Below are 18,457 nucleotides of genomic sequence, written 5' to 3'. Positions count from 1 at the left end.
ATCAGATTTGCAGTTGTCCTCCTGGTTCTGCCTCCCTAGTAAGGGGATTAAATGTGCATGCCGCCACACCCCACAGGAACCGCCTTGTTTATAGCATCAAAAATATCAGGCCATAATTCACTCACTACAAAGGCAAACAAAAACAACAACAAAAATATATTAATCATGGAAGCAAGAAAAGGGACGCTTTGCCCGCCTGCAGGTCACACTCTCCCATGGCCATGCTATGCAAATCAGAGTGATCCCAGGCCACATGTTTCTTGCAAGCAAGCAAGCCTTTCTGTGGAATTCCTTCACTGTGAGTTTTGAATCCCAAGGCAGTACTCTTTCTAGAAGTTGACTACATTTTGTGTTTCAACCTTAAATTCAAACAGAATAAAAGGACGATGCATTAGTGCAAGAGTAAGGGAAGAGAAATTAATGCTTTTGATCATTTGCAATGGTAAGTTTTTCATAAGTGATGCTTTTGTGTGTAGTAATCATCTATTGTCTCATCATGTGCTTTTTGTTAAGAGGCTGGGTTCTTTTGCTTTAAGTCTAGGGGTTGGACTCAGAGCCTCCTCCTAAACGTTAGGCAAGTTCTCTACCGTTCAGGTACTTTCCCAAACCTCCTTCAAAGTCCAGTGAGTCCCACGGCGTTGAAGCCACTATGTCCGTTTCACAGACGAAGGCGGTGACCTCAGAGCATCCTCGGCCTCTCCGGTGGGTAGGAGGATGCTGGTACTTAAACTCAGAGCTCTCTAGCTATGAGCCCCCCCCACTCCTTCTGCTCTTATCCTGGTGAGACCAACCAGGCTTCCCCAGCTTTGGCTTTCATGGGTTTTCTAATGCACGGGAAGTTCTGTAAGGGTGGGTTTTCAAATGTGTCCAGCTGTAAAACCGTAGCAAAATTCAAACAAATGAAAGATTTTGACATTGTGACGCAGGAAAATAGAGACAACAAAAATTTAGTTTCAAGGGAATCACTGGAAGGGTGTAGCCATAACTCAGAGGCTTGGTCCAAGCTGTCTGTACAAATGCATGTTTACTTTAGGTCAGAAAACCAATGGTCAGGCACCTGTCTATCCCTTACATGAACCCCAGTAACCGCCTCTGTCAATTTCTTCTTTCCTCTCTACTCCTCATTTGAACCCCATTGTGTGTGGGACTTACATATCCTTCATCCTTTGATGGACCCCCTGGTTTGTTGCTGACATGAAACAGATAAAGTTTCTGAGAGGGTTTTGTGTACAAGCTTGGATAGGAGCTCTCTCCGGAGTACATACCTATCAGAGAAACAAATAAACCACATAGAGGCATTCATTTGACTTCTTTTTTTTAAATTTTACTTTTTTATTGGTTTTATTTAACTATACATTTTTCTCTGCCCCCTCTCTTCCTCCTCCCTCCTCTTTTGCCCTCTCCCATGATCCCCACACTCCCAATTTACTATAGATTAGACCATTTGACTTCTTAAGGAATGTGCCAAGCTGTTTTCCGAAGTCAGGCTGGTTTGAGTTTCCATGGGTAGTGCTGGAGGGTTCGCATTCCCTCGGAATCCGGTCCACAACCATCCTAAGAGTCTAACGGAATTCATTGGGGTCTTTGAATTTCCCTAATGGCTAGAAATACTGAATAGATTTTCATGCCTTTATCTTTGTTGAAGTGTATGTCTAAGGGTTTTGCTGGTTTTTTAAAAATCAGATTGCTTGTTTTCTTATTATTGACAAATTCTGAGAGTCCTTAGTGTGTTCTGGATATAAACTCTTTATCAGACGTGATTCAAAAAACATTTTCTCTGTCTGTAGCTTGTCTTTTCATTCTCCTTATGCTGTGTTTCAGAGAGCAGAAGTTTTTAATTTTAATTTTTATCTAATTTACCAATTTGTTCCTTGATGGTTCATGTATCTTGTGTGTATATAAGGAATCCTTGTTTAATGCAAGGCTACAAAGATTTTTCTCCTATATTTTTATTGACAGGTTTTATAATGATAGGTTTTACATTTGTATTTATGATCTATTTTGAGTTAATTTCTGCATGTGGTGCAAGATATAGATTTAAATTATTTTTTTGAAAATATGAATAACCAATTGTCAAAACACATTTTATTCTTTTCCCATTTGAATTGCCTCCATTTATTTAGGTCTTATTTAATTTCTCTCATCTTTTGTCAGAATTACTTCTCTTTTATATGTTTAAGCTATTATGAAATTTTATGCTATTATAAATGGTATAGAATTGGAAATTCCAATTTCCAGTTATTTGCCGCTTGTATAAAGAAATACAATTGATTCTTGTATTGATCTTGTATCCCACAAGCCTGCTACACCCATACCAGAAGCTTTGTTGACTCTCCCACAGCATATTCTATATAGATTATTGTACATTTTGACTTCTTCCTCCTGGAAGCTTTTTCATTTCTTGTCTTACCGGAATGGCTATCCTTCAGTGCACTAGGGCAAGCTGAGAGGAATGTCCCTTTTTTGCTCCTGAAGTTATAGAGAAAGAATGCAGCCGGCCACCAGTAAGTGTGATGTTGGCTATAGGTGGCCCGCGGGTCATGCTTGTCAGGTTGCGGAAAGTATTTCTTTCTTTATACATGGAGCTATCTTGCTGGCCTGTGAGGAAATCATTTCTTCTATTGTTGTGTTGTTTTTTTTTAAAATGAGAAGTGGATGTTAGATACAGCAAATACACTGTTCAAGATGTTCTTGTGTTTTTACTTTTCAGTTCGTTAGCACTGTGTATTGCATTTATCAGTTTTTAAATATCAAAACAACTTTCTTACATCCCTAAATAAACCCCACTATGTCAGTATACATCTAGAAATGTATGCACAGAAAAAGGTCCTGCCCTTATCTCCAGAATCTGGAGCAATACCACTCCCATCATCCATCAGCAATATGTGTTTCCTCTTCTTGCTTTTCCGACAAGTCTGACTGGAGGGTTATCAGTTTTATTGATCTCAAAGAACCTGTTTGGTTTCATTGATTTTTTTCCCTATTATTTTTGTGTTTCTATTTTATTCATTTTTCTTCTAATGTTTATTCATTCCTTTCTTTGATTATGTTGAGTTTAATTTACTCTTTTTTTAAAACTTATTTAGCTAGAAACTAAGTTCACTAATTTGAGACTATTTTTCTAATGTAGGTATTTTATTGCTATTCTAAGTACTTTGTGGCATCCTGTAAATTTTTCTGCTGTGTTTTCAGTTTTATTCCATTCAAAATGCTTTTCGATTTTTGCTTTGATTTCTTATTTGGGTTCTAGGAAATTTATAAATATAACATTTATTTTCTTAGTATTTTTATAGCATATTGATTTCTAATTTCTTATTGGTAGCCACTTTAATTCTATTGTGAGCAAGAATCATATTTTTTGTGCCCTTGATTCTGCTAAACTTATCAAAATTTATATTGTGATTCAGAATAGATGTATTTGAAAAGAATATGAACTCTATACTAATGGAGTATTCTATAAATATCAATTAAGCTATCTGATTGATAGCGTTTAAAGCTATCTGCTTATTCCTTTGTTAATTTTCCATCTACTACCCAGTTAAAGAGAGGGATGTTAGAATCTCTGACTGTAGCTGGGTTTTGTCTGTTTCCTTCAAGGCTATCCAATGGGGCTTCTTGTTACTCAGGGTGTAAACCCTATAGGCCCCTGCTAGCCTCTTTAACCAGTGTGATGAAACAGTGGTAATATTTTCACTGCAAAATCTGATCTCTGAGGTTAAACCCCTATCCTGCCTCTGACTCACGCTCGTGTGTCTTTTTCCATAGTTTCATCTGCAACTCTTTTGTTTTCTTATGTGTAGGATGCTTTTGATAGAAGTCGCATATACTTGGGCCTAGATCAGTCTGCTTTTGATCTTTTTATGTGGTACTGGAGCTTGATCCATAGCCCAGTGCTCTGCAACTGAGCTATATCCCCAGCCCTTCCTCACTTTGGTTTTTAAGATAGGGCCTTTCTCGCTTGCCCAGGCTGGCCTCGAACTTGTGATCTTCCTGCCTCAGCTTCCCGAGTAGGATGACAGGCATGCACTACCATGCGTGACCAGATTTCATATTTAGTCTGATACTCCACTTCTTAACCAAAGCGTCCAGGCTATTTTCACTTAATACAATTGCTGATTTGGCTAGGTTTGAGTTTGTGGTCTTGCTTTTGGCTGTTTGTCTCATCTATTCTCTGTTTCTCTTCATCTTTGCTGCCTGTTTTTCGATTACTGTGTTTTGTAGTTCTATTTTTTTTCATGCTGTTGTCCTATTAACCATAACTTCATTACTCTTATTCTTGCTTTAGATTTTATAGCCTAGATTGCAGGGAAGAAGGTGCTTGTCAGGAAGCCTTACGTGGAGGCCAGAGGTGGACAACAACATTGTCCTCGATTATTCTCCCACTTGATGTTTTGAGACAGGGTCTCACTGAACCTGGAACTCATCATTTTGGCTCCATGGGCCAGCTGGTGAGCCTCCGAGATCCCCCTGTCTCCACCCTACCCACAATGCTGAGGTTACAGGCACATGCTGCCACCACTTTCAACTCTTGTAGGTGCTGGGATTCGAACTCAGGTCTTCTTAGTTGCACAGTAATAACTGTATCCACCGAGCCACCTTCCAGCCCCTGTAGTATACATCTTTAACTCATCAGAGTTTGCCCTCAGACCCTCATAGGACGATGTCGTCATTCTCCTCCTCCATCTTGATGCTCTCCTTTTACATTGTACTTGCCCATGTGCATTGTAAACCTCACAATACCTAGTATTTGGTTAGCTTTTCCTCCTATCTTATGTTCAATTAATTTTAAGACACATATATGTACCTATAGAATTATTATTCTTGATTCTTACCATTCCTTTGTGTAGCTAAAGATCTCCATGTAACTATTTTTCTTCTGCCTAAAGGACTTTCTTTGACACTTTTGGGGGGAGTGCAGGTCTGGTGGCAATCAGTTCTTTTGTTTATCTATGTTTTTTAAATATCAAAAAAATATATGCAGATATATTTCCGTTGGTTACATGATTCTAGGCAGATGGGTAGCTGTCTCAGCCCTTCCAGGGCACTGGTCCTGTGACATCTAACCTTATCCGCTCTATCCTCTGGAAACTTTTAATTAGCACTTCCTTCAGTCAGTTTGGTTATTATGTAGCTTGTATTTTTCTTCACGTTTCAGATGTGTGAGCTTTGTTAAAGTGGTTTCATCTTTATGTTAGTAGTTTTCACTAAATTAATAAAGTCTTAGTTATTATTTTTTCTATTATTTTTTAGCCTTTTGCCTTTTCCTGATTTTTAAGAATTCAAATATTAGATCACTTAAATTTGTTCCCCATTGTACTTACATTGCATTAATTAAAAAATAACTTTTTCTCTATTTTTTATTTTGGATATATTTTAAATGTTTTACAGTTATTTATTTAATGTGTGCTCCTGTGTGCACTTGACTTCTCAGGACCAGACGACACCTTGGGGAAGCTGGCCCTCTCCTTCCACCACTATCTCCTGGTTCTGGGAATCGAACTCAGGTTGTCAGCCTTGGCAGCAAGCACCTTTTCTGCCAGGTCATCTTGTCGACTCCATTCTGGGTAGTTTTTATTGCTATGTCTTCGAATTCTCTCATCTTTTCCTCTGAAATTTCTAGTCTCCTGCTAATTAGGTCTAGTTTGGTTTTCCTCAGATACTGTATTTTCATCCTAGAAAATTTTAGAATGTTTTTAAAAAATCTACTGTGTCTCTATACCACATTGAAATACATTATGTGCTATTATGATACAGATATTAATTCCCTTCTTAAAAGTCTGATGTCTATGTCAGTTTTAGATTGAATCCCAATGTTCTTTGTCTCTTTGGCAGTATTTAATAATATATTGAGCATTTTGAGCTTTAGCTTGTTGGGATCTGAGTATTTTTTATTTTTGATAATGTTTTCGAATTTTGTTCTGGGATACAGTTGTGTTAAGTTGCAGTCATTCCTTGCTTTAGGTTCTTGCTTTAAAATTTGCTTCATACCAGCAGATAAGCTTTTTCTCTAGGGCTAATTATTTTCTACTTCTGAGGCAAGACAAATTCTGAGGTTTTGTGCTAAGAGCGGGCACCAGTCTTGCCCTATGACCTCGGGTCTAGCCCCCCCCCCCCCCGGCCCCAATACTCTCATACAGTTCTTTCCCAACCTCAGGTAGTATACACACGAGAGAGAGAGAGAGAGAGAGAGAGAGAGAGAGAGAGAGAGAGAGAGAGAGAGAGGTTGGTTCCGTGCTGAATGATCTATGAGAGTCATCTATGTGAGCCCTGAGTTCTCTCTGTACAACTCTCTTCTTTATGGTCCTCTGTTCTGGCCACCTTGGTTTCTCCAATCCCTGGAGTCCGTCCGTTTAGCTCCAAAATTACTGGGTCCTCTCACATTCCTTTCCTTTCTGCTGCAACCGGGGCTCCCCCCCCCCAGGCATCCCACTGGGGTAACTATGGGGCTTATTTATTTGCTCATCCTCTTTCAAGGATTAATGACTGCTCACTGTTGCTGCTGGCCAATATCTTGGAAGTGTGTGTGTGTGTGTGTGTGTGTGTGTGTGTGTGTGTGTGTGTGTATCCTTTCTAAATTGTCTTAGTTGTCCATCATTTTAGGTTAAGATGTAAAAGAGGCCCCTGTCATCCCATCTTTGCTGGATGCGGAAGTCTTTAGGGAGCATTTTCAGTAGATTTCGCATCAATTCAGAGAACGGATTAATAACAGGATCCTCTAGTTATTGAACGCCTCCGTGGGCTAGACATGGCGCCCATTCAGATGCGATGTTAACGGAGCAGCTGTCACGTGCTGTTCTAGGCACTGGGAACACATCACTGCCCCAGAATCTAAGGACCAACATCTGTGGTGGCTGCACTAAGACTGGCTCCATAGGCTCATCTATTTGAATGCTTCTTCACCAGGGAGTAGAACCCTTCGAAAGAGTTAGAAAGGTTAGGAGGTGTGACCTTGTTGGAGGAAGTGTGTCGGGGGTCGGTATGAAGGTTTCAAAAACCCAAACCCAGTGTCACGCTCTCTCAGCCTTTGGACCAGGATGTAGCTCTCAGCTGCTGCTCCGGCACCTGCCTCCTGCCGTCATTCTCCCGCCATGGTGATAACGGACCAAGCCTCTGTGAGTCAGTCCCCATTGATATGCTTTTTTTTGTAAGAGTTGCCTTGGTCATGGTGACTCTTCACAACAGTGGCTAAGACAGCATCCTTCTGATGATTGTATGGCGGGGGAGAGAATAAGCAAAGTTAGTTGCTTCTAGAAAAAAAAAAACGCAAAGTAAGATAAAGATGGACAGAAAGCTAATGTAATGTAAAGATATGACAATGGTTTTAAAGAAGATGGTCAGGAAAGCCTGCCCTATAAAGATAAGACATTTGCACAAAGGTTGAAGGAAGGGAGGATATGAGGCACAAGGGTATATGAAAGAGAGGTACTTAGTTAGGGCAGAGAGCCAGCACAGTCTCAACAGAGCGTGGCTGGTTCCATGGGAACCATGGGAACCACTAGCGCAGAGTAGAAAGGGAAGTGAGGAACAAGAGATGAAATCAAGCAATGGAGTGGGGTCTGGTCCATTGTCTTAGGGGGTACACAAGGTTTCTGAGCTAATTTATGGGGTGTTTGCATGTGCGTGTGCGAGTGCGTGTGTGTGTGTGTGTGTGTGTGTGTGTGTGTGTGTGTGTGTAGACAAGGTCTCTCTATGTAGCCCTGACTGGCCTAGAACTCACTATGCAGTTCATGAAGATCATCAATCTGGCCTTGAACTCACACAGAGGTCTGCCGACCTCTGCCTCCTGAGTGCTGGGATTAAAAGTGTGCACCACCACACCTGCCCTGATATGTTTTAACAGGAACACTCTGGATGCTCTCCTGGGCAGAGATGTTAGGGCCGCAGGCAGAAACAGGGAGACAAGTTGGAAGCCTGGAGTAATTCAGATGAGAGATGGTGACAGTTTAGAACAGGTATCACCCATGGAAGTGGAGTGAGTTAGTTGGATTTTGATGTATTTCAAAGACACAACTAACTGCTTTTCTCACCTAGTTGGTGTGAGATGTAAGAGTCAGGAGCGTGGTCAAGACTTTTGGCCTGAGCTAAAAGGTACAACTGCCATTCTTGTGAGCAGAGAAAGACCACAAATGAAGTGTGTGGGGACAGAGGGTCAGGAGTTCAGATTTGGACATGTGAAGTTTGGCTGTCTAGGAGAAACCCAAGAGCAGGTATAGAAACAGCGGTGAGGGTGGGGATGAGGCATCTGAAGCTCATGAGTGAAGTTCAGGCTGGTTAGGAGGACGAAGACAGAACTGGCTCAGACTTAGCCATGTGGAGATCCTGGGTGAGTTTGATGAGACCATTTTGGGGAGAGTGATCTGATTAGAGCGGAGGTAGTAGAGAAGGAGAGGAAAAGAATTGGGAACCAAGTTACAACATTTTGGAGGAGTAAACGGCATTAGCTGGACCAGGAAGTAGACAAGGAGCTACAAAACTAGTAGTTCATGAAGAAGGCAGGGACTGCACAGCTGAAGACCGGTGGGAAGAAGCCGGAGAAGAAACTGCTGGCAGGGAAGGAGAGAGGAGGAAACTGCCGGAGCCTCGTTTGAGAGATGTGCAGGGGTGGATCTCGGTGACCAGGGGTGGATCCCGGTGAGTAGGGATGGATCTCAGTGAGTAGGGGTGGATCTCTATAAGAAGGTTCTGGCTGGGGAGACAGGAGTGAGCTAGTAGGCAGAAGACAGACTAGGGAAGTGCACTTTCTGCTAGGAGCATTATGTGCCGTGGTGTGAGATAGGGACATTCTTGTCTGACTGGCAATCTTGAGGGCAAAGTAAAAAGCAGGTCATTAGCCGAGACTAAAAATGAAGGAGAAAGTACTGGTATACTGAAAGAGATCACAGGTATAAAGTAACAGCACAGGAGAATGGACGCGCACATAGAACAAGTGCCCAATGCCGTTGAGTTCAGTCAGGTTTCACGGTAATGCATTTAAAGCAGAAGCACCCACCTTCAGGTCGTGGGCACTGACTGGGCCAGTCAGGGGACTGGGTTCAGCAGTTATGAGGAAGGCAGAGACGAGAGAGCTGAGAAAGTACCCAAGGGACTTACTGAAATGCCATGTAAGCTGCACAAGAAAGAAAGGCGAACATCAGAGACGGGAGACAGTGCCCTGGACAAGACTGGGAGACTAGACAGTGAGACTGAGGATGCTTGGGTCAGAAAACCTTCTAGAAGTAAGCTGGCCTGATAAGAAGGGCTGCTCTGAGAGTGAATGGGGGTTATTGATAAAGATAGGGTCTAGAGTAGGGCTCTTCTGTGAGTAGTGCCAGGATGGGAACTAGGTTAAAAATTCGTATGCAAAAGGCTATGTTTAAGAATTGAGCCAGGGGCCCGGTGATGCATAGGAGGCAGAGGCAGGAGAATCTCTGTGGGCTCGAAGCCAGTGTGGTCTCCAGGATAGCCAGGACTACAGAGAGAAACCCTGTCAGGAACGGGGATGGTGGAGGCGGGGGGAGGACATGACGGGACTTAAAAGAAAACATTCAGAAACATGAATGTAACAGATTTGGAATGCCTTTGAATTGTTGTTGGGTTTGGTACTGAGGACTGAACCCAGGTCCCGTGCATGGCAAGGACTCTACCACAGAGGTAACATCTCCTCACCTTCACCCCGATAAACTTGAGATAGAGACTTAAGAATCTGTCCAGACTTGACCTGAACTTGTGATCTTCCTGCCTCACCCTGCAGGTAGCTAAGATTATGGGTTCTCATCCCATTTCCTACAGTGAGCTGCCTGAGTTTTGTTTGTCTATTTGTTTGTTTGAAATCTCATGGGTCTGCAACAAATTGAACACAAACATTACAAAAATCTAATCCTTCTCCCACAGTGGAAGCATAGCTTGTGTGTGTGTGTATGTGTGTGTGTGTGTATGCCTTCATGTAGTGTGTATGTTTATGTATGTATGCATGCATGCCTGTGAGGGGTGCGTGCACATATTTGTGTGTGTCCGCATGCCTGTGTGTGTGTGTGTGTGTGTGTGTGTGTGGCTGTGTGCAGTAGTCTTTGCATGGAGAAAAGGGACATTAGCAAAGAATTAGAAGGACCAGATCTTAAAATAACAAAGTTATCTGTCTTTCCAAGAGAGAAGACTAAGTAGATATAGGGATGCCAAGCAAGCATTACAACTTCATGTGCTCTTTGAGTGTTCAGGGATGTGGGCATTCTCATCCCCATTTTACAGAAAACAGACTCAGAGTGGTGGAGTAATTGTGCAGACTCACACAGCCGCCAAAGGTCAGAACCAAGGTTTGAACCTCACAAAGCGAAATTCTAACTACACCGCTACACTCTCTACCTCGTGGTTACAGTTAGAGGGACAGCCTCGGCTAAATTTCTTGAAAACCAAGCAAAGTGCCTTTTGGAAATCTTTGTGAGCTAAGTAGCCACGTAGGGTGTTTTGGTTTCCTTTAGAGCCGTGATTCATTACAGTTTCTGTGTTGATCCATAGCCAATTGCTGCTCAGACTTGATCAGTCCAGTTAGCCTTTGTTGAACCAGGAGACTGGAGCGCCTCAGGAAGCCAATATCCAATATCACCACAGGGTTCCCTGCCATTTGTCTTCTTTAGCCTTAGCAATCACATGTGAATTAGAAGCATCTAATAGTCATTGGCAAAAGGGTGACTCACGTGTGATTTTAATACTTTCTGTCAAAACATATACGATGACTGTGTTCCATTTATGATCTACAAAGGTCTATTAGAGAGCCATACTGTTCGTTTGCCGGGTTTTTGTTTTGTTTTGTTTTGTTTCGGCTTTTTTAGCAAGGTCTTGCTGTGTAGCTCACTCAGGTCGGCCTCAAGCTCACAACCCTCCTTCCTCTGCCTACTAAATGCTGGGATTACATGTCCATGTCACTCTCTCCAGCTTCTGGGTTTTAAACCCACTTGTTTGTATACAAACTCATAAACTCTCGGGAAATCTCAAGTTTCTGACGCAGGCTGAGGAGAGGCACCCTCCTCCAAGTCCAAGTCCAGAAAAAGCTGGTATTGCCAGGTACCAAAAATAAAGTAAGCCTTTATCTTTAGGGACTTGCTGGTCTCCTTTGTCACTTGGCTCTCCCATGGGCCTAAGATGTAAAGAACACAAGAGCTAATTTGTAAAGCTTTTCCCTGTGTCGCACGAGGTAACCTTTCCTCGAAAGCCTTCCCTGGTGTGCGTGGATGGCTCGTCAGGCTGCCTCTGTGATAGTAAGGCTGGAGCTCAGATAGAACCTGACACGCAGTATACAGTAGGTGCTCAGTAAGTGTGAGTCAAAAAAAAAAAGAAGAGTGACCAACTGGCCCTCAGCCTCCTTGGTGATGAGGGGATGTGTGTAATCTTCTCTCCCTTAAGAATGTCACAACCATTTATGTCTATCAAAATGTATGAAAAGGAGTTTTGGACCGGCCAGGGTGAAGTCTCATTTTTGCACTCAAACTTGACTTTGCCTCTGGGAAGACAGAAGAAATGGAAACCCCACCCAAATAAGCAAATCCAATTGGCCACGTAAGGTCTGAGCACTCGGTCCCTCTCCAAAGAACCAAAGTAAAAAGTAGCCACAGAATTTTACTTCTAAGAAATAGTACTGCAAACCACAGTTTTGGGGTATGGGGAGAAATGTCCTTAAAATGATGTCTTATAATAAAACGTTAATCATCACCGCTGTCATCTGTGGGGAGCGTCGAGCCGCTGGTTGGCTTCCTCAGTGTTGCTACAGGTTTCCAATGTGCGCTGTTAACCTTTGTTATTAATGTGCAGTTTAACACTAAGCCTCTTTTTGTGGAACTGGCATCTAGAATTCCACGGGGGACGAATTCTAAAGTGTGCTTAGAGCCCCGAGAATGGCCACTTAGAAGTGGACTCTTCTTTCATTCCGCCTTGCCACACTGTTCATTGTGTGAATAAGAAATATGGCTGCCGTGGCAGGCAAAAGGGATACACAGTAAATTTCACATGGCTTGTTTTTATAAATCCGTGTTCCGATTGGACAGAGAATGTTTCGATTTCAGTTTTTCCCTCATTGTTGAGAAGGGTCAGGAATCATCCTAAGGACTGAGATAAGGTCTACTTCTTCTACAAAAACCTATAAAACTTAGCACAAACTCCCTTCTCGCATTTCCCTAAAGAATTCGTCCTCTCTGCATTTAAAGACAAAATAAAATACAGAAGACAGTTACATTCTAGGCTTTTTTATTGTATCTTTTGAAACAATTTGTATATACTTTTTAAATAATTCCATGTGCCACAAAAATGTTAATAGTACAAAATCAAAAGTTTAAAAAAAATACCCCAAGTATAATTTTTGAAATCTTTTTCTCCTCAAGCGTTTTACGATGGGATAATGAGACAGATGTCTCTCAACTGGAAGGACATTTTGACATTGTTATGTGCGCTGACTGGTAAGTACATAAAAATCATAAAACTCCTGTTAGGGGGGAAAAAGCTTTGCTGGAGTAATTGGGCCGCGCTGCTTTGCTGACGGCTAAGCAAAGTCAACAAATGAAGCGCAAAGCCACCTTAACCTCAACGAATTAATATTCCTCTCCACGTGACGGCTAGGAGGCAGCCTCTGCCACACAGGAACTTCTGCCGCATTATTTCCCGAAGATTGATTTGCAGGAGCATTTCCATTCTCTGGAATTGCCTCTGTTTCATGCCTGACGTATCAGTAAATGGACGACTTAGGCAAATTGCAAATAATTATGGCTCAGAGAGGAGCAGTCTGGAGAAAAAGGAGTTTATCAACACAAACAGCTCAATTAGCTTACTTCTTGGGAGAGATCTGATACAAGGGATGTACATGTGTACACATGTATATACTCTTTGGCAAATAAATATATCCGTGAGATATCTTGTGGGAAATAGCCTTTTTTTTAAAAGCTTGTATTTGATATCTAATGTTTTCAGCTCAGAGCTGATATGTAGTTATACAGATCACCAAGATTACACAATCACATTTTATTCTTATGCAAATAACATCCAAATCTGTCAGGTGTCTGATCCTTTTAAATAAATTTACCCTAGACATTCTGTCTTCTACCTTAGCCTAATCTACTTATTTGTTAATGGGAGCCTGAGCCCGGGTTGCAGGATACATATGCGTAGATCTTTGTGATTGTCTCAACTAATTTTGGGTCTTTCCTCATTCAGTCTGAGTAGTTATTTCAGTGTATGGAAAACATGGGCCGGAGGCAAGCATTCTCTCTGTTCAGTGTAAGCCCTTACTTGGAGTTCCCCACAATCACCTTAGTTCAGATTCCTACCTTCGGTTACACTGATGAGCCCGGTCCTAAGACCCAGAACTCACAGTAGATTTCAGTCAGAGGAAAGCAGATCCATTCATCAGGAAGTAACTTATCACTATTCAAATGCAAATTCCACTTTCCTACTTTCACACCAAGTCAACAGGACTAGGTTTGGTTTTCTTTTTCTTTCTTTCTGTCTGTCTTTTTTCCTTCCTTCCTTCATTTTTTTGGGGGGGGGGAGAAGAGTTTCTCTGTGTAGAACAGGCTGTCCTGAAACTCACAGAGTTCTGCCTGCTTCTGCCTCCCAAGTGCTGGAATTAAAGGCATGCTCTACCACCATCACCTGGCTGTTTAATTTTATTATTATTATTTTTTAATTCTCCATCCTCCTACTAATTTCTTTGCCTTTGCAGTAAACAGTAAATATCTGCTCTACCTTTAGCTAAGAATTCCTGGTTTTCCAGGACCATTTTGGTCTCACGAGAGAAGCCTAGCTTTCTGGCTGATCAGTGGCAACATGCCTCCGTCCTAATGCTTCCCCCATCTAATCAAAAAGGAGCTCAAACCAACCCAGGTGGTTTACCACGTCATTTAGTAAATGCTTTTCCCCACAGAGTATGAGAAAGGACCCTCCAGGTTTCGTGGTACAGATGAAGATAATGCGGCGGGATTAGATGAGATTAAGCAGGAGAGTCAGATCAGAGAGCAGCAGCAAGATGGGACAGGGCCGCGTCTCCTTAACGGTTCAGATGAGGGTCACACCCAGTGCACTCTGATGATGTGGGAAAGGCAGGAATGGCCAAGAGATTTGCAGTTAAATTGTGCTTCACACAAATATCAGAACGGCCTAGCTTTGTCATGTCTGTGTCATGGACACTCATACCATGTCATCCTATTTGTACCAGAGGCACTAGCAGAGGAAATAAGAGTTAAGCTGTTTCTGATTAATGTTCTCAGTTAGGTTAAAAATAGCTGCACAACATGTTTGAAAAATAGTCTTTTTTTTTTCTTTTCCCTGACCGACAATAGGGTCTTATAGAATTGATAAACACGGTGCATATTCAGTTTAAGGCTTTCATTACAGATCTATAACACAATGCAATCTTATACACACACATCTGGTGGCTATGTAAGAATTATTTATGGATTCAAATGAACTAAATACCCGAGACTTCATTTTATAAATGGCTTTTCTATGCATGAATCGATGGTTAAGGTTTTTTTCCCCCTGGTGTTATAAGTGCCCGAATGTCAGCCTGTCTGTAATTTCCCATTTGTAAATGTAAAACATTAAGCTACTCTTTATGGTGATGCTGATATTATTTCCAAAAGAAATGCTTTGGTAATGGTCTCCCTTCGCATTCACGGAGATGGCTAAGCCGCTTAGAAACTTGCGGAGTACAGGGATGTGTCATAGCCACGCTGTACATCTGGCAGTGAAGCCCGGGATTCCACATGTCCCTCACTTCCCGTTGGTTTGCTGTTACTCCACGGAGTTACTGCATGAACGTTGCTCCCACGGGGCGGCAGAGCACGCTGAATTATTTAGAATGTCGCAGAGGAGCGAACGAGAGCGGCCTGTAGATGCTGCTTCCATGATGAAACCCGAAATCTCCAACGCCAGAAAGAAACACCGCACTTAAAATAGGTCATGTTAAGTCTCACGCCACCTTTATCACTGCCAGTCAGTGAGATCTGGAGTGGGCCATAGGAAGCGTGGGTGGAAGTTTGAATGCTAGGTCCGTGGATTAAATTCTTACTGCAGCATTTCCAGCAAGGGTGGCATTGTCTGAGTCACTGAATAGCTAACCCATAGTCCTTCTTGATCGCATTGACATGGAAACAAGCTCTGCTCACTCACCTCTCCCAAACCCACACTGTGGTTCAAGTGAAGTGCACATGATTGTGGCAAGTGGTGATATGTTTATGTCCTTAAACCGTTCATATATTCCTATATTTACATTCAAATGTTCATAAACCTGTGGGTAGTGGGGGGAAATAACTTGTTTCCCCAGAAGAGACAGTCCCTTACTCCAGATCCAAATTTAGTCACTCAACCAGATTATAAAATAAAGAGGCAAACTGTGAAAGCCAGTCATTTTACCGTTCAGCATTTTTGACAATGAAAAATAGTTTCATGGTTCAATAGTTCCTAAATAACTTGTAAAATGTCAACTTTGAAATAAGCAGAAAGGAGCATGGAGGTACAGTCACACCTATAAAAAAGGAAAGGGCTGTTGACAAACATCAAAATATTAGAATATTTACCACAGGGGTAGGAAAAAACCTGCCTATTAAGTTCCTCCATTGACTTATTCAGTGTTAAGTGTAGTAAAAGCGTTCCTTTCTGCAGGAATGCAGTACAGCTCGTCCTCACTGCGTCATGAAGAGCAAGCTTTGCTAATGCTTAGTCCATCTTTCCTGACTCTGCTTCAATCCCACTTGTAATCTGAGAGTCTGGAAGTCAGATTTTCTTTTTCCAATCCAATGCACGCTTGCCTCCATTTAGCTTTACCATTCAATGGCTCTCCAGTTTATGGCAGTTCTGCAAATATAGAAATGACGTCGTGCATTTGAATTCTCACAAGGCTTAGAAAACATGTCTGAAATGCCACCCACTGCCTGGTCCATGGACCTGGATGCATAGGACAATCAGCGCATCTATGAGTCCAAAGCTGAGGGCTTGGGGAGAAACAGTAGCGAGTACCCAGGCTTCTCCCCAAGCCCTGTTACCCCGCCTTCCAGGCCGCCTTGCTTGCTCCCTAGCATCTTTCCACTGATTGCATGTGATAGGCCATTCCCTTTTCCCAATTCTTTTTTACTTTCTTCTAAATGATGAAAGAAATGTTTGGCTTTTAAGTTGATTTTGTGAAAAAGTTTTTTTCCTCCCGCAAAATGGAAATACCGTGGGCTCTGAAAGGTCCTTGTCTCCCAGCTACGGTGATGATGCAGCCAGCTCAGGCACAGCCCACAGTCCCTGACCCCTGAGAGGGTTTCTAGCTCCAGTGTGATCAGCCCTTTCAACTTCACCTGGGGAGACTCAGCCTTGGTGAAAATCCCTCAAGAGCCCAGAATTTCACAACTGAAGGGGCAAAAGCCAAGTGAGGTTACAATGGGGCATCACTGGGCACTGCCTCCAAAACAGGCTCGTGACGAGGACAGCAGAGATGGTCCCCCTGTTGAAAGTGAAGTCTAAAACAGCGAGTCACCAGGAAGACTGCATAGCGGCCGTTCTCTCTGTGCGTATTGACGAGACAGAAGCATCTCCGAATGTTCTGTATGAATAAGTGAATTTCTCAAGGACAAGAATGATAGATGCTCCCAGCTCTGTAGACAGTGGGTTCTTAAGGAGGTCATGAGGATTCAACACCTTTCCTTTGTCAGAAAATCTGACTCGGATCTACAGGACAAAGCAATTGTTGCTGCCGCAGGCAATGGCCTAGAGGGGTTCGCGTGTTGGAGAATGTGTGTTTTAATGGCCAAACTGGACTGTCAGGGTATTTTGCCCTGTAAGCAGAAGGAGAGTGGAAAGGTATCTCCATCCCCATCACTGACCCACTCAGCCTTTTTAAATAGATCCACTTAAGCTACTGCTGTTCTCCGAGCCATTAGGACTTATTTAAGGGGTGAATTTTCAGGAGATTACATATCACTCCCACTAAAGCACATTGAAATTGCTCATATGACGTACCCTACAAAGCGTTATGAATTCTGCATCGGAGCTAAGTAGAAAAGTGAGCTTGCTTGGAATAAAGATCTTTTTAGAGGACCACAAGAATTACTTTTGGGAAATTTGATTTAGAACGATGGGGTAGATGCCATTACCTTTGAAATGACTGTGTTTGGAATGTGTTCCGGGTGTTAAGCTGCACTTTGCAGTGGCTGTGATGTTAACCTCTTTGTCACCATTGCCAAGGCGCAGTGGAAAGAGCGCTGTGAAAGGGCACGAGGGAGGCGCAGCCGGCAACGTGCTGTTCATCTTTGCTGAGAGTCTCACCAGCTCTCAGAAAATGCAGAAACAAACCAAGAAGAGACCTTTGCTTAGCTGCTGCATAGCCAACCAGCCAGAGGGCTCTTGTAGACACATGAACACCACAGTCAATACATCAACAATATCAAGCTGCAGACACTATCCAGCCTCCCTAAGGAATAAGGTGGAGTGTCCTGAAAAGCACGATTTGTAAAAGACGTAGCTCCAACCTGATGTCTGCCTCATCAATTCTTAATGATTTTGATTCTTAACTGACTTAGTGGGACATCTTTGTAGCATTTAAATTAAACATATTCTTTGCGCCAGGGTTTAAGGATGCAACTTTGTGAAAGAGAATGCTTTCCTAGGTTATCCTGGTTTAGAGGTGGAAAGGAGGGGTATACATAGTAGCTCCCCATAAGAGATCCTGTTTCCATTATTCACCTTTCTAGAGGAGGAAATACGGCTTAGGGCTTGCTTAGTATGCGTGAAGCCCTGGGTCCAATCCTCAGCACTGACTACTTCAGAATCAAACCAGCCTGTGACCTCAGCCTCCCAAGTGCTAAGATGATAGGAATGTACCACTGTGCCCAACTCATGCTCCCCTTTCTCAAAATGAGATTCATCAAGTTGGAGAGCACCTATGTGGGCAAACTTCTGCCTCAGTGTCAATACAGCCCAGCAACACTGTGAGGGAGCTGTTTAGTGTCACTGAGATGCAAACGGGATGCAAACTTCCTCCATTTCAGGACCACGATGACCTGCCTCAGGCAGTGAAGAATGGAACTTAGGTCTATTTAAAGCTTAGCCCCAATTGCCTATCACCCCTCATAGGTCATAAATATATAATTGTGAATTAACATGTTAATCTGATGCCCAACACAGCCACAGAGGTGGGCTTTATTGACAAGAAAACTGAGGTCTTATGTGAAGTGAGTTACCCAAGGTCACATAGAAAGATCAGAGCAGAACGGTAGGGAGGACAGCAGCCCTCCTACCAGCAGGCAGTACTCATTGGTATCCACAAGGCATCCCAGACATGCTGGAACTGTCCACATTTCAGAGATCCTCATTTGGAGTTCAGAAAGAAGTGGCTCATACCCATTGGTAGAGGTGACACAGCCCAGAGGCCTTGTCTTGGTGGGGCGCTCTAGCTGTGCCACGAGGATCACAGTGTGTGCCGGTGAACTCTACTCTAGACAACACCTCCATACCACAG

General features: G+C 42.7%; 1 protein-coding gene across 2 annotated transcripts in view; it reads left to right on the top strand.

Moving 5' to 3' along the window:
• Positions 1-18,457, top strand: part of Camkmt (calmodulin-lysine N-methyltransferase) — a 388,750-nt gene that overhangs the window by 351,714 nt on the left and 18,579 nt on the right. For both annotated transcript variants that reach the window (XM_087907294.1, XM_087907293.1), the window contains one exon: positions 12,348-12,422. In XM_087907294.1, coding sequence (XP_087763420.1) covers positions 12,348-12,422 — 75 coding nt within the window. The remainder of the gene's footprint in view (positions 1-12,347; positions 12,423-18,457) is intronic.

Source organism: Myodes glareolus, chromosome 6 (genome assembly GCF_982192425.1).
Source record: "Myodes glareolus chromosome 6, mMyoGla1.1, whole genome shotgun sequence".
Lineage (NCBI taxonomy): Eukaryota > Metazoa > Chordata > Mammalia > Rodentia > Cricetidae > Myodes > Myodes glareolus.
Note: the sequence above shows the minus strand (reverse complement) of the source record. Positions and strands in the feature narration are given on the sequence as shown.